General features: G+C 39.8%; 2 protein-coding genes and 2 non-coding genes across 5 annotated transcripts; 2 read left to right on the top strand and 2 right to left on the bottom strand.

Annotated features, from left to right (window-relative positions):
• The first annotated feature begins 3,852 nt into the window (after window positions 1-3,852).
• On the top strand, window positions 3,853-3,925 carry TRNAF-GAA (transfer RNA phenylalanine (anticodon GAA)). Its single transcript has one exon. It is a non-coding gene; the product is annotated as a tRNA-Phe (tRNA).
• Window positions 3,926-5,416: 1,491 nt separating this feature from the next.
• On the bottom strand, window positions 5,417-7,679 carry LOC137806713 (endonuclease/exonuclease/phosphatase family protein). Its single transcript, XM_068606963.2, has 4 exons — window positions 7,127-7,679; window positions 6,898-7,043; window positions 6,698-6,808; window positions 5,417-6,236 (listed from the first exon to the last, which is right to left on the bottom strand). The coding sequence occupies exons 1-4, from the start codon at window positions 7,617-7,619 to the stop codon at window positions 5,652-5,654; spliced, it is 1,335 nt and encodes a 444-aa protein (XP_068463064.1). The 5' UTR covers window positions 7,620-7,679; the 3' UTR covers window positions 5,417-5,651.
• Window positions 7,680-8,236: 557 nt separating this feature from the next.
• TRNAF-GAA (transfer RNA phenylalanine (anticodon GAA)) lies at window positions 8,237-8,309 on the top strand. The gene has a single exon. It is a non-coding gene; the product is annotated as a tRNA-Phe (tRNA).
• Window positions 8,310-9,147: 838 nt separating this feature from the next.
• On the bottom strand, window positions 9,148-12,678 carry LOC137806712 (glucan endo-1,3-beta-glucosidase 1). 2 transcript variants are annotated; one of them, XM_068606962.1, is made up of 5 exons: window positions 12,432-12,678; window positions 12,109-12,232; window positions 10,689-12,002; window positions 9,727-9,754; window positions 9,148-9,561 (listed from the first exon to the last, which is right to left on the bottom strand). In XM_068606962.1, the coding sequence occupies exons 2-5, from the start codon at window positions 12,167-12,169 to the stop codon at window positions 9,390-9,392; spliced, it is 1,575 nt and encodes a 524-aa protein (XP_068463063.1). In that variant the 5' UTR covers window positions 12,170-12,232; window positions 12,432-12,678; the 3' UTR covers window positions 9,148-9,389. The 2 variants fall into 2 exon arrangements, with proteins under 2 accessions (XP_068463063.1, XP_090156533.1); XM_090300407.1 differs by lacking the exon at window positions 12,432-12,678 and having other exon boundaries at window positions 12,109-12,312.
• Window positions 12,679-13,020: the final 342 nt, after the last annotated feature.

Here is a 13,020-nt window from a genome sequence, read left to right as displayed (position 1 = left end):
CGATCATCTACATCACGTAGCCCTGAGTTGTTGCACAAACCGCGACGCAGCTCCTCATTCGTACGGCACAACTCCTCATTTCTCGCCTAAGACGCCACGAGATCCGCCTGCATGCGCTCCTGCTCAACCTTTGATGCTGCCATTGCTTCCTGCAAGCCTTGCATCATATGCATGACCTGCTGCATGGTCATGTCTCCACTCTCAGCGCTCGTCGAACTTTGCCTGGTTGTCCTCATCTTCTTGCAGTTCTTGGAAATCTTCAAACTGTTGCGGTGGTTCTTGACAATTTTTCCGGTAAAAACAGACGGAAACTGCAGACGAACGCGAAACTGAAGATCGAACGATTGAAACTTCAAGAAACCGAAGAACACGATGGGAACAGAACTGGATTGACGAAACAAATGGTGAAAACTGAGTTCAATCGAAAAACGATCGGTGGAAACCACGAGCAACAGCGTATCTTCAGCAAACTTCAAACAAACACGAACAAACAATGAACTGAACTGAACTTCACGATGAACTGTGGATCTTGGACGATTCTTGAAAACTAATCTCGAAAACTGTGACTGATAAACCTCCAACACTTGCGGTGGGACTGATGTTTTAAATCGGCCCCACGGTGGGCGCCAAATGTTCTCGCCGGTTGACTGAAAAGACCTTCGTGCGTTGAACTTGACTCGCGAACAAGGACTCCTTCGTCTCCAACTCAGATCTTCACCCTACTCCGCCGTGAGTACCTGAAAATGAGTGAGTAAAGGGCGCCCTCGCGGCCGTTTGCACTCCGACGATCAAGTCAGCAAGCAAGAAACACCAAACACCTCCGTCTCGGAGCACCGTAACTGAATGCTCTGAAGGTACGTAAGTGAATTGTAACTAACTCTCTCTCTCTCTCTCTCCAACCACTCGTGCATACAATGTGTAAGCGAGCAAATGATTAGAAAGTGTGTAAACTCTGTGAAAAACGTACCTTACTAAGCTTTCAGAAAAACTTATACACCTTGGGTTTCAATGCTTACTGCCACATGTCCTTCTGACTTAACCGCAATTCCACGTGGAAGGCCTTACAGCGTTGTAACCCAACTTAGGGAAATTCCAGCGTGTAAGTATTCCTTCCTCGAAGTGCATCTGGCGCGAGGGGTGACTACCTGGGTGCCGACTCATGCGCCCCCGCTTCTAGTCACTCGCCCTGAGAATGTATCTACCTTCCTCTCGTACCATGCACATGGTTCACCCCTGGGCGTGGCCCTCTCCTGGGTCGTATCTGTCCCAGGGATTCTCCAGAGGTGGCGTGGGTACTTCAAGAGTCAGGTTACCCCCTACTGGTACTGGGACTATGGCCTTGAAGCCACCTTTCTCGTCTCTTTATTACTGTTCTGAGGTACCGGGGCCCGAGGCTTCCTCGCCCGTACCGTGACCTCTTACTGTGTCGCCCCCTCCACGATCTTCCCTACCCGTGGGTATCGGGGGGTGACATCAACGACGCCTCAACATGGCGACGCCCACACCTGGTGACGCCCGCACCTGGCGACGCCCAAAGTGGTCAACCTATTGACTTCCTCCCTTGAGGCCCCTTGGTGGGTCCCACCATACGTTTGAATTTGACTTTGGTCAACGCCCGGGGACGGGTCGGTACACCGCTTAAGCCCTCCACCACCTCCTTGTCTTGGAAGCGACTGAATATTCGTTGGAGAAGCAGGGGAAGTGGTGAGGTGGAGGGCATCTCTTGGCCCTCGAGGGCACTCTCCCCTCCACCCTCGTGAACAACAAGGGGGAGTGGAGAGGTGGCGCTTGGAGGATGGTCCATGAAGGTCGGGGTCCCACCCGATGCAGAAGTTGAGGGTGCCACGGCCTCACCAACTCTTGACCTTTTGAAGACAAGGTCGGTGCATGTCTCTTCGTCGTCAGTTTCGACGACCACCACCCTTTCAGGCCTATCAACAGTGAAGGCTGGTTCGGTTGGGTGAGGGGCAGGAGTAGCTGAGGTCGAGGGGGCAATGGGCGTTGATGTGCCCTCCCCAGTAGCGGTCGCCCTTTGTTTGGCCAGCAGGTCAGCCAACTTCTTCTTCTTATCGTTATTAAAACCCATATTTGCACACAAGACAACAAATTAAGACAGGAAACAATAAACAAGGCAAGTATACAAACAAAAATGAAGTGAGGCATGGACGAAGAAGTACCAATATATGTCTTAAGGTTCTTTGGGCTAAACTCACGCTTGAGTAGCTCCAAAGTGCTGAAAGGGGCAGAGAGTCCATAGAGGAGCTCGCATACCCCACGCTCTTGAGGGGCAAGGTCCTCAAGACTTTGGGGCTTCTGAATGATGGGTTTCTCTGTCCAATACAAGGGAAACCCATCAAGAAGGGCAAGGTCCCTCAGATTGCTCCTAATTTTGAAGAAGTTCTTCTTGAACCCCTTATATGATTTCTGGAAGAGCATTAAGAGCACCCTACCAGCCACCCCGATAAAGCTAACCCACAATTTCTTCCCAGGGTCTTTGACTTCGAAGAAGAAAAGGAAGGTGTCTACAAATGGCGTAAGGTCAAGGCTATAGCAAAGAATGGCAAAGGCCCTTACAAATGCCCAACTGTTGGGATGCAGTTGGGCAGGGACTACGTTCACCTCCGTCAAAAGGGTGCGTTCGAATGGAGTAAGAGGTAACCGAAGCCCCAACCTTCGGAAAATGGTGGAATAGACGAAGCAGAAAGGGCCCTCCGGATCAGAAGCTTCATCTGAGCACACCAGTTCACCCTTGCGACAAGCTACTACCCGCACGAACTTATCATGGTCCTTGCCGAAGACGCGTGAAGGGTGGCAAGTTTGTTTCTTCCTATAAGTCGTTATGCTCTCGATGGTCGTAAAAGTGGATTTTTCTTCTAGAAGGTCCACCGGTGCCCAGCGATATAGGGACTTATAGAATGAGGCAGGAGGAGGAGGGACTGGCGAAGAAGATGGAACAGGGATGAAGTTGAAGTAGAATTGGAGTCGGAAGGAGAAGCTGGTTCAGGTGCTCATTTAGTCATCTTGGATAAGAAAGCTAAAAAGGAAAAGAAAAAGAGAAACTTTAGAGATGGAAGGTGGCACAACTCGACAGAACCAGAAGAAACCCATAAAACAGAGACTCAAAGCATGAACAGTAGAAATGAACGCACAGAGAAATGCAGAAATCATAAACAAACCCAGGCAATTATAATCATATTACAAGCAGCAAAATCATAAATGGCAAAGTAATCTGGAAATAAAAATCATACCTTTCAAGTGATGAAGTTCGAGGGTTTGAGTTTTGGAAGAAAGAGAAGAGAGTGTTTCCCTGCAAAGGCCAAGGGAAGGTTCGCGTAAGTAAAAGTGATGAAACAGTGGTGAAAGCATAAAGTTTAAAGTGTTTAAACAGTACACGAAGAAGTTCGAGCGCCAACAAGTCTCAATCGTCGCTCCCGATAATTAATTAATAGAGACTTAGAGAATTTGTGATCTTCAATTTAAAATATTAAAACTAGAATTTTTTAGGGTGTTTTTTATATCTCACTTAAAATTTATCATTTTATTCGAGATAGAATTTTTAACTCATATATAGATTCTTAATATTATATATTTCATTCATCCTCACATATTAGATCATGTAGACTATTTATTTGAATTTAAATAATGATGTTATAAACCAAAAAGTCTTATAGATTTTCCATCGCAACATGTATTCATAGTTAATATCAATTCATAAACTCACCACACATATAAATAATATTTTTATGCATGTTAACAGAGGAAAGATTTTTCTTCGGTGTCAGTTTTTCATTCTTGATAAAATAACAAAGGTATACAATCAAATAAAGAAATGATAAAATAATACATATAGTTGCGGGGATAGCTCAGTTGGGAGAGCGTCAGATTGAAGATCTGAAGGTCACGTGTTCGATCCACGTTCACCGCATTCCTTTTAATGATGTTTTCAGTTATTTTTTGTTTATTATTTAATACGATTAAGCAGTGAATGAATTGAGTTACTGATAGTCCCCACCGAGTAACTAATATTGAGGTGTGAGGCAAACATCTTATTCACAAACATATTTATGATTTTGCATTGAAAAACATTGTGATGGAATCGTACTGTCAACTTAATAAATGCTATCTGAAATGAAAGCAGGACAGGAGCAATGGATCCCTCAAATAATCAATACTATAACTTCACCACTCAAATGCCAAGGATCCTTGTGTTCTTGTGTTGGTGTCACAAGTCAGAATAACTTTCTTACAAAATGTAAACAAAGTTATAGGCTTTTTGCTCTTTCCTTAATTATTTTTAAACGTAACTTATTGAATCCTGTCTCAATTTTAGGGTGCATGGGTGTAGGAAAGAGAGAACAAGTAATGGATGACTCTGTTGAGAAGCTTGAGTTGAAAGAATAATTGATGATAAACGTGCTTTGAGAAGTAAGGAATTATGTAAACTGTACACAAATTAGAACACTAATAATTCTCAGAATTGTTTTTATTCAAATCAAACTGCTTCACCACCAAGAAGTGGATACATTCTTTTGGAAAATCCTGATTTCAGGGATAAAGAACCAGTGGCCATCTCAGCACGTATTAGCTCGAATTCTCGATCAAATAAGCACTTTCATTCGGACTATAATGTACATGCGTCACATAAATTTTTGAACAGTAAGCAGAATACTAAATTTAAAGGGGTGAATCATGTTTTCTGTAGAAAGTGAATAGGTTTTTAAAGTTAGTACTTCAATGTTAAAAAAAAAACAAAAAAATCTCTAATAGTAACTTCGTTTTCTTTTGTTTCAAATAGATTCGTACACATTATCACATACAAGAACTAAATTAGATTTTAATGATAATATATACGGATCTAATGAAAAACAAATGAGATAAAAAGTAATTTCGGAGATTTATAGAAATACATTTTTAAAAATTAAACATGACATTATTTTAATATTCTATTAAATAACTCTCGAATGTTTATAAACACACTATAATTTTGTTACGGAAATCCCATTTTTTAGAATTTTGAACTAACTGCATAATATTCTTACAGACTAGCGAAGAGAATTTTACACGTGAAGATCTCAAAGTAAATACCAACCCAAGCAAACCACCGAATTTTTCACCAAGTTTAATGCGTCTTGTCAGACACCTATTCCCATTGGCTAAATTTTTGGTAGTGTTGGACTCTTTTGGCAGATATGAATCAATATTTTCAGAGATGAATTTGGGGATGGGATTGCCATCTGTCGGCAAGTATTGAGCATACACGGATTACACTACCGATTGTTCAATATTAACACGTTAAAGTGTGGAGTCAGGTAACCTAGTCTCCAAAATGTACAATGAAACTACTATCCTAAGCAACTAGAGATTGCTGACCAAAATAAAATGTACTATAATTACAGAATAGTATGACTCATTCGAATTTCAAGAAAAATGCAATACATTGTGGAAGGGAAATTATATATACTATCAAAGGCAGATTGAAGTTCTGAAAATACAGCATTTGTCCCCATATACAATGTCAGTAACGTCTCCATTGCATTTTTCCTGTAATCTTACAAAATTGCATTTATAACATGCCTTAGATACAGAAGAGGCAAGAGACGAGAACATCAAAACAAAGGGTTCACCAGACAGCCAGATTCTCCAGACTGGCATTACTTACTAGAAATTGTCAAAAGCAGACCATAATGATCACTAGGTAAAACTGGAAGTACCAGTTGTTTGATCCCATTTCTTACTTTCTTCTCCTTGTTGTATGAAAGACCAGGTATTACTTCCATCCCAATCATGTCAACACTAGTTATCTTAAAATCAGTTAAATGACAAATGAAGCGATCTAGTCGCTTTTGGAGAGTACGGTTGCCTGTCAACATCTGGTTCGCCTTGGTGTCATAAGTCCAACCACTTTCATTTGGCTTTAGTTGAGCCCAGGCATCAGTCCATCCATCTTGCAATGGATATTGGCCATCACCTTTATCATCCCAGTTCATGTCACCTCCAAAAATAACATTTGGCTGTTCATTGAGAAGGTTTACAGCCTCATTGGCCTGAACTACTCTTTCCTTACTGAACATCTGATCCCATTTGGGGGGGGCTGGACAGGGACTCTCAAGATGGCTTGTGGCAATAACCAATGACTTGCCACTTGCAGCTTCAACTTCGGCAGTGCAAAGTTCTCTTCCCATAACAGAATTGCTGAAGGGTATGTTGCGGAAAGATTTAACAGGCAGTTTGCTTAGCTGCAATTACGTACCCAGGTATGGCAGTAAATATAAATTACAACTTTGCCAAATAAAGTGTTCACTCAAAAGTAAATATAATCCCCAACAACTGCAAAAATAACTTGTAGATAAAGCGGACAAGCTATTAAACGCCAAATCCTCAACACCAAGTTCAAAGTATAGACTATCACGATGATTATAAATAATATAACATATCAGAACGGATTTATCAACATGAGTATGAACTAATGAGTTCCTACTTTCTAAAGACCCGGGTCCTGTGCACAAACTGCATGTTAGCAGAAAAAACAGCACGTGGCAATCACACAAAAAATGGTGACATATTTAATATGAAACATATACAGGTCATCAAAATAAATGCAGCACATGTGCTATAAAGGGGGTTCGGTCTAGAACACACCGGACATGTGTATACACACATCAATACAAAGCCAAAGGTTCAAATATATCAAACTTACCACCATACAGAAGTAGGGTCTTGAATAAGCCATCTCAGAAGAAACCGAACAACGGTACACACTCCACCAAGTGGATTGCTTGAATATGTCATATATATTGGGAGTAACCTCCTGAGGCAGCAGCGGTCCAAATTACACAAAGCGACAATATTTCAAAAAGATTCATCAAATAAGAAAGCTACGAGCACAAATATTGAAACCTGGAAGCAGATGAAATTAGGGGAATGCAACTGAACTAGATCGCCAATAGCCTCCATCCTCTTGTGCAACTCCAAATCTTCCCGGAACCAGACATTGTAACTCAGTATCTTAAACGTGCTACAAGCTTTTCCCAACTCCACATTCTCTGCAACATACAATAGTATTTCATGAAACGCGTATTTTGCAGACATTAAAACAAACAAAAACGCATAGAAACGCAACGCTCACCTTCACCGCTGGTTCGAATAGCCTTATTGAACGGCTTAACCTTCTTTGAAGAATCATCATCATCCTCGACAACATGAACTTCGTCGATGGCCTTCCTCTTGTTGCAGGGTTGAAGAGGGAAAAAAACAGAGCCAACTGAAGAATCATGGTCAGTGGCGTCATTCAAGTCGTTGAGATTGGAAAGGGAGAGAACGGGGCATCGAGTGGCGCAGACCTCGCAAGAGGGGTTGTTGTAAGGGTTTAAGAAAGTGCAGGCCTTGCACGACCATTTTGGGGGCGACGAAGACGAAGAAGAAGGACCCCTTGGGGACGCCGAGGACAAGCAGATTTCGCACTCCCGTTGTTGAGAAGGAGGGTTCACGAAAGTGCATTTTTTGCAGGCCCAAGACATCAGAGATGGAATGCTAACCGATCCAAATTTTCTAGGGTTTATGAGAAGCGGGGATGAAGGAAATGAAGAGAAGTGTAATCGCATTGGCATTCTACTCATCATATTTCAAATTTGATGCTGTTTTCGCACGACGATCAAAACGCAATGAAAAAAAGTTAAAACGGCACATACAACTAAGCCGTACGTGTATTCATTTTCAATTTAATCAATCATTTAAAATAATTGGGCAAATTATTATTTTTTAAAATAAGGTGAGTTATACTTTCCTTTCTTTTGATTTATCATCCTCAACTGAACTTTTGTTTTTCATATTTTTTTCTTCATTTTAATATTATAATTTGAATTTATTTTTAATTTTTTATAGAACTTTTTTTCTAAGGCATTGAAATCATTTAAATTTAAAATTATTGTCAATCCTTTTATTTACCTCATTATATAAGCATTTATTTATTTCATAACAATATTATATAAAATGTTTTCCTTATTAAACTCAATCTTTTTGGTGTGTTTCATTTATCGATTTATTATTGTTATTTATTGAATTTACTATACTGACAATATTTTAATATCGATCAAACAATAATTTTATAAAAATATCATTAAAAAGGTCATCTCGTTTTATTAACATTTACAAGATTTTTAATAATTAAGTAATTACCTTCTAAGAATATTAACAAGTATATTAGTAATTTATTAATATGTTTATGAAATGAATAATAGCGGGGATAGTTCAGTTGGGAGAGCGTCAGACTGAAGATCTGAAGGTCACGTGTTCGTTCTACGTTCACCGCATTTTTGAATTTCCATTATACTAATATTATTTGTAACTTATATTAATATATTTTATTGAGCTGAATTATGTTTAATTGAAGGATAAACCCTTACACCCCTTTCTCTTATATAATATTTATTGACAAATTTAAGCTACAGTGATGATTAAAATATAAATTTTAATTATATCATTTATAAGAATATTAAATTAAATAATTACTTAAATGTTTTTAAAATTTTAGTTATAATTTTAAAATCTTCTATAATTTTATGATATAAAATAGTTATATGAAATATATAAATTTGTATTATTTAGTTAAATTTTTTTTGTTTTTAATAATTTTCATAATTTATAGAACAAATTAAAAGTAAAATTTAGAAAATTAAATCTAATTTTAATGAAAAAAATTTATATCTAATTTTAATGAAAAAAAAAATTGTCATATTCTAAAATTATTTAGTGTGTTATCTTATATGCATAAATTTAAAGCACAATTTCAAAGTATTCAAATTAAGTATATACGTGTATTCCATAGCTTTAAAGCCCCTTTTAACTTGGAAGAAGAAAAAGTGGGCATACTCAGAAAGTGAAAAATGGTTGGCCTGAGGAGCACTTCTACCTTTTTTGGTAAGAAAAATAAATGCATTCTCAGCTAGACAGCTACCTTCCAAAACTAACTTCTATATTTTTTTTTCTGGGTGAAAATAAATTAAAATTGTTTGGTATTTGGTATAAAATATAAATATTCAGAGAACTTTTTAGCCAACAAATTGCATAGAGAAAACAGAAAGCTAATTTGAATGGAAAAAAAGCGACTCGTGAGCAAAAAATGACTCAAATTATTTTCAGACACAGAGATAATGGTAACGAACATGTTTGATGATACACATGCTGAACAAATTGATTAAGGAATACATACGTTAATTACAAGAGCCCTGCCAAAAATAATCAACGCTACTTTCTAATAAAAGGAAGCAACTACATAAGCCCTAAGTTTAGACCTACAGATCATGCACGATTCCGTTCCTCTTATCACCTTATCCTTAACTCTATGAAATTCAAAATTCCAAAAAGAACAAAAAAATTGAATTATTTGCACCTCATAAAAGAACCAACAACAAAGTAGGGAGACATGCAGCCAAGGAAATGTGCAAAATGTTGTGAATTGCACTTATTTTTATGCTGTTAAAGGTTTTGAGCCTAAACTTTTCCCCTGCACTGCTTGATACGGTAGAGTTCACCACCTCCTTTGTCTTGTTACTCACTTTTTGACTGCATCACATGGAATGAGTAATCAATCACAACTGGGTAAAGATTCAGGTTGTTTAATAAAATAACAGATGTTCAGATTTTGAGCATAACAAAGATCCTCATTACAGAACCATATATGATAATTTAGAAAAACAATACGGAAACTAGGCAGAAGTTGTTTCTTACCTTCCAGGAAATATACAGCTCCCGTGACCTGCAAGGGTATTCCCCACATGAAAAAAAAAATATTAATCACAAGTGTTATACCTGGAAACAGACAACATAGAGAAAAAAACACAAAACCGTGGAGCCCATTCTGCACTGATCATATATCAAAAGTACTCGCTGGAGCTAGCAAGCAAGACTACACAGTAAGAAATTGCCCTGTAAAAATTGGAGAGTACGAAAATTACAACTCTGTGAAGGTAATCTAGAAACACGGTCCAGAATCCCAGCATTTGTCAGGAGAAACTGTGTGCTCTCAGACAAACCAGCATCCAACTAAGGCATGGAGTGGGTGCCAGTCCATGGAAATGCAATTGCCAGCTCCCCCTTTCTCTTTCAATTTTCACACAATAAAGCCAAACCAAAGGGGGCATTTGCAGTGCGTGGGCACCACACACAAAAATGCCTCGAATCATTACCTCCCCTCACCTCTATTTTCAAATCATTTCTCCTTTTCTAATCACAAGTAAACCCTCTAATCACTAAGTGCTATTTCGGCCCTGAGGTCTATACTAATCCTTACCCTAGTGAGCTTCCTAAAACTATTTTACATGAACTTTTCATTACAAAAAGAGTAAAGTCTCTACCACGGTAAACCCTCGAATCACTAATGGTCATGGCATGATCCTAGTGAGTTTCCTGAAACCAATTCTAATCTAAACTTTTAAGCACCAAAAAAAAAGGAACATCTCTCACAATAGTGACACAAAACTTTTCCTTTTATTCTTAATTAGTTAATCGTGCACTATTACCACAAACTTAAGGTATGCTAATTAGAGAAAACAAGAAAGACAGACCATAATTACTCTAAATCGGGAACCCATTTATTAAAATTAACTAAAGATCTATTTCTCGTTTATCTTGCTTCCAATTGCGGCTTAATTGAGCAAAATGACATTGAGAAAACTAAAAACTGAACTTACTGGGATCGGTGGTGGTGATCATAGCCACCCCTTTGAAGTCACAAGTCCCTTGAGACTTGCCTTCTTTCTGGTAATAGCTATCAAACGCATAAGAAGCATGGTTCTTCACATTATTAGGCTGGTAGCAACTCTCCCCCGGCTGAATCTCCGAACAATTGGCCCTTCCTGGTCCACAAGCCCAATCCAGCGCAGCCTGCAACGTCTTCGAATCAAACCCATCCATGGCAATGCAGTATGTCTGATTGGTAGTATCGTTCGCCATAAAGGTCCCAATTCCAGAAACATGAAGCAGATACGCCGGCGTAGAGTTCCCGTAAAACAAACCCCAATTGGCCTCCGACACCGGTGGAGCCCTCAAGTCTTCATTAAAGAGTTCGTAGATAAACACACTTGAAGTAGTTTCGGGATGCAAAGGGGATCCACTGCGATCAAATACATGCCGAATCAAGTTGGAATTGTAGGTATCAGCATTGTCCCTGGTGGCATAAGGCTCCTTAGAGTCACCCTTGGCAGGCCACCCAGTTTCGGTGACAAGAACAACAACATCGGTGATGTTGAGGTTCTTCATGGAGAAATAGGCGGCGTCGATCATGGCATCAAGCACATTGGTGTAGTGAAGCAAGGTGTTGGGGTCGACCATTTCCTTGTTAGGAGTGAGGGGTTTGAAGAGGGCATTGTCGAGAGGAACCACGCCCTTTTTCTGCATGAAGACGTAGTAGGGGTAGAGGTTCATCATGAGAGGGGAACCGGTGCGGGAGAGGAACTGAAGGAAAGGGAGAATGACGGAGACGAGGGTCTGGTTGAAGTAAGCCTGAGAGGGAGGGAAAGGCTCGAGAATAATGGAGGCGGCATGAGGGGTTGAGACCTTGATCTGTTGGTGGAGGTTGGAAGCGACGAGGGCGTTGTAGAGGGACTCAACGGCGGGGAGAATGAGGGGGCCGGAGGAGGGGACGGTGGTGAGAACCTCGTCGCCGACGGAGATTCCGGCGATGAGGGTTTGGGGGTAGTAAGCAACGACGTTTCGGTCGATCCAGGAAGCTGCGGTGGCGTTAGAGGAGCCAATGGCGAGGAGCTGGTTGTTGGGGACGCTGATGATCACGCGAATCTTGGTCCCCGACAAGGCTTTGAGGATGTCCGGGTTAGCATCGTAGATTCGCACGTGCGTTATCTTCTGCAGTTGAAGGAACGCGACCAGGTCCGAGGCTGGTGGAAGGTTGGAGACGTCCATGCCGATGTTGACGCCCACGAATGGAAGCTTCTCCTCCTCCTCTTCATTTCGGTCCTTCAGCAGGGACTGTAATGGTTCTGCTTCAGCTGCAATGCAAATTGAAAGCGAGTTAATTACTATAATTCAGCACTGCAAATACTTGCTTCACTACTGCTAACCGGTTTTTGAAGAGTTTGGGAGTTTGTGGATTACCTAAGGTGGAGAAAGAGAGGAAGAGTATGTGAATGAGAAAGAGGAGCTTAGAGTTTGCCATTGAGAACGAGGGTGAACTTCACTTCCTCATCCCCTGCTTCTGATTCTGCCTCAGCTACAAATCCTTGCATTATCTCATCAAAACATTATAATTATTTATTTGTGTATTTATTTAAATATTGGTGAGTATTTAAGGTAGGTGGAATTTTGGTGTGTTGGTGAGTGAACAGAAGAAGAAAATGTGGAGAGGAGGGATGGGGTTAAGAATTGAAATGGAGAGAGAGATCCACCAAATAATGGAGATGTTAGTTTGTTGCACTTACTTCATTCTTTTCTCACACTTCACTGCAAACTATTCTTCCCTGTCCCTTCAGATTCTTGCTCCATCCAACATATTTTCATCCACTCCTTTCTCTAAAATGTCCTTCAACTACAACCCTATATAGTCTAAATGAAAAAGGGTAAAAATCTATTTATACTGTTTTCATAAAGAGAAGTTAGTAAAGGCAAAATCCTCCAAAAGAGGTTTTAAATTTTGAAACTATTTCTTTGCTGCATGTCCTTCACCCACACAAAGTTGTAATATGTTTTAATTATTAAATTTGGATTAAGAAAAAAGACATTTCACGTACTTAATTTGGGAAAGGGGCTTGGCTTTCTTTGTCAGAGTTTGGACATTTGCGCAAAGAAAAGTAGAAAAATAAAGAAAATTGTCGAACCTTCAGACAACGCGGCTGGGGTAAAACTGTAATTCAACACTTCATTGGTGGAAGACAGTCCCATTTCTTTTTGGTCTATTTGCCTTCCCTTCTGTTGCTACTTTCTACCCAAACCATGCTCTAACATCTGTACCTGCTAAATAACTTTAAAAATTCATATCCACTTCATAATAAAGTTGTAGTAATTAACTTT

The sequence above is a fragment of the Phaseolus vulgaris genome, chromosome 3 (genome assembly GCF_051622355.1).
Source record: "Phaseolus vulgaris cultivar YP4 chromosome 3, ASM5162235v1, whole genome shotgun sequence".
Classification (NCBI taxonomy): Eukaryota; Viridiplantae; Streptophyta; class Magnoliopsida; order Fabales; family Fabaceae; genus Phaseolus; species Phaseolus vulgaris.
The sequence above is the reverse complement of the archived record's forward strand: the minus strand, read 5'-3'. Positions and strand labels throughout refer to the sequence as shown.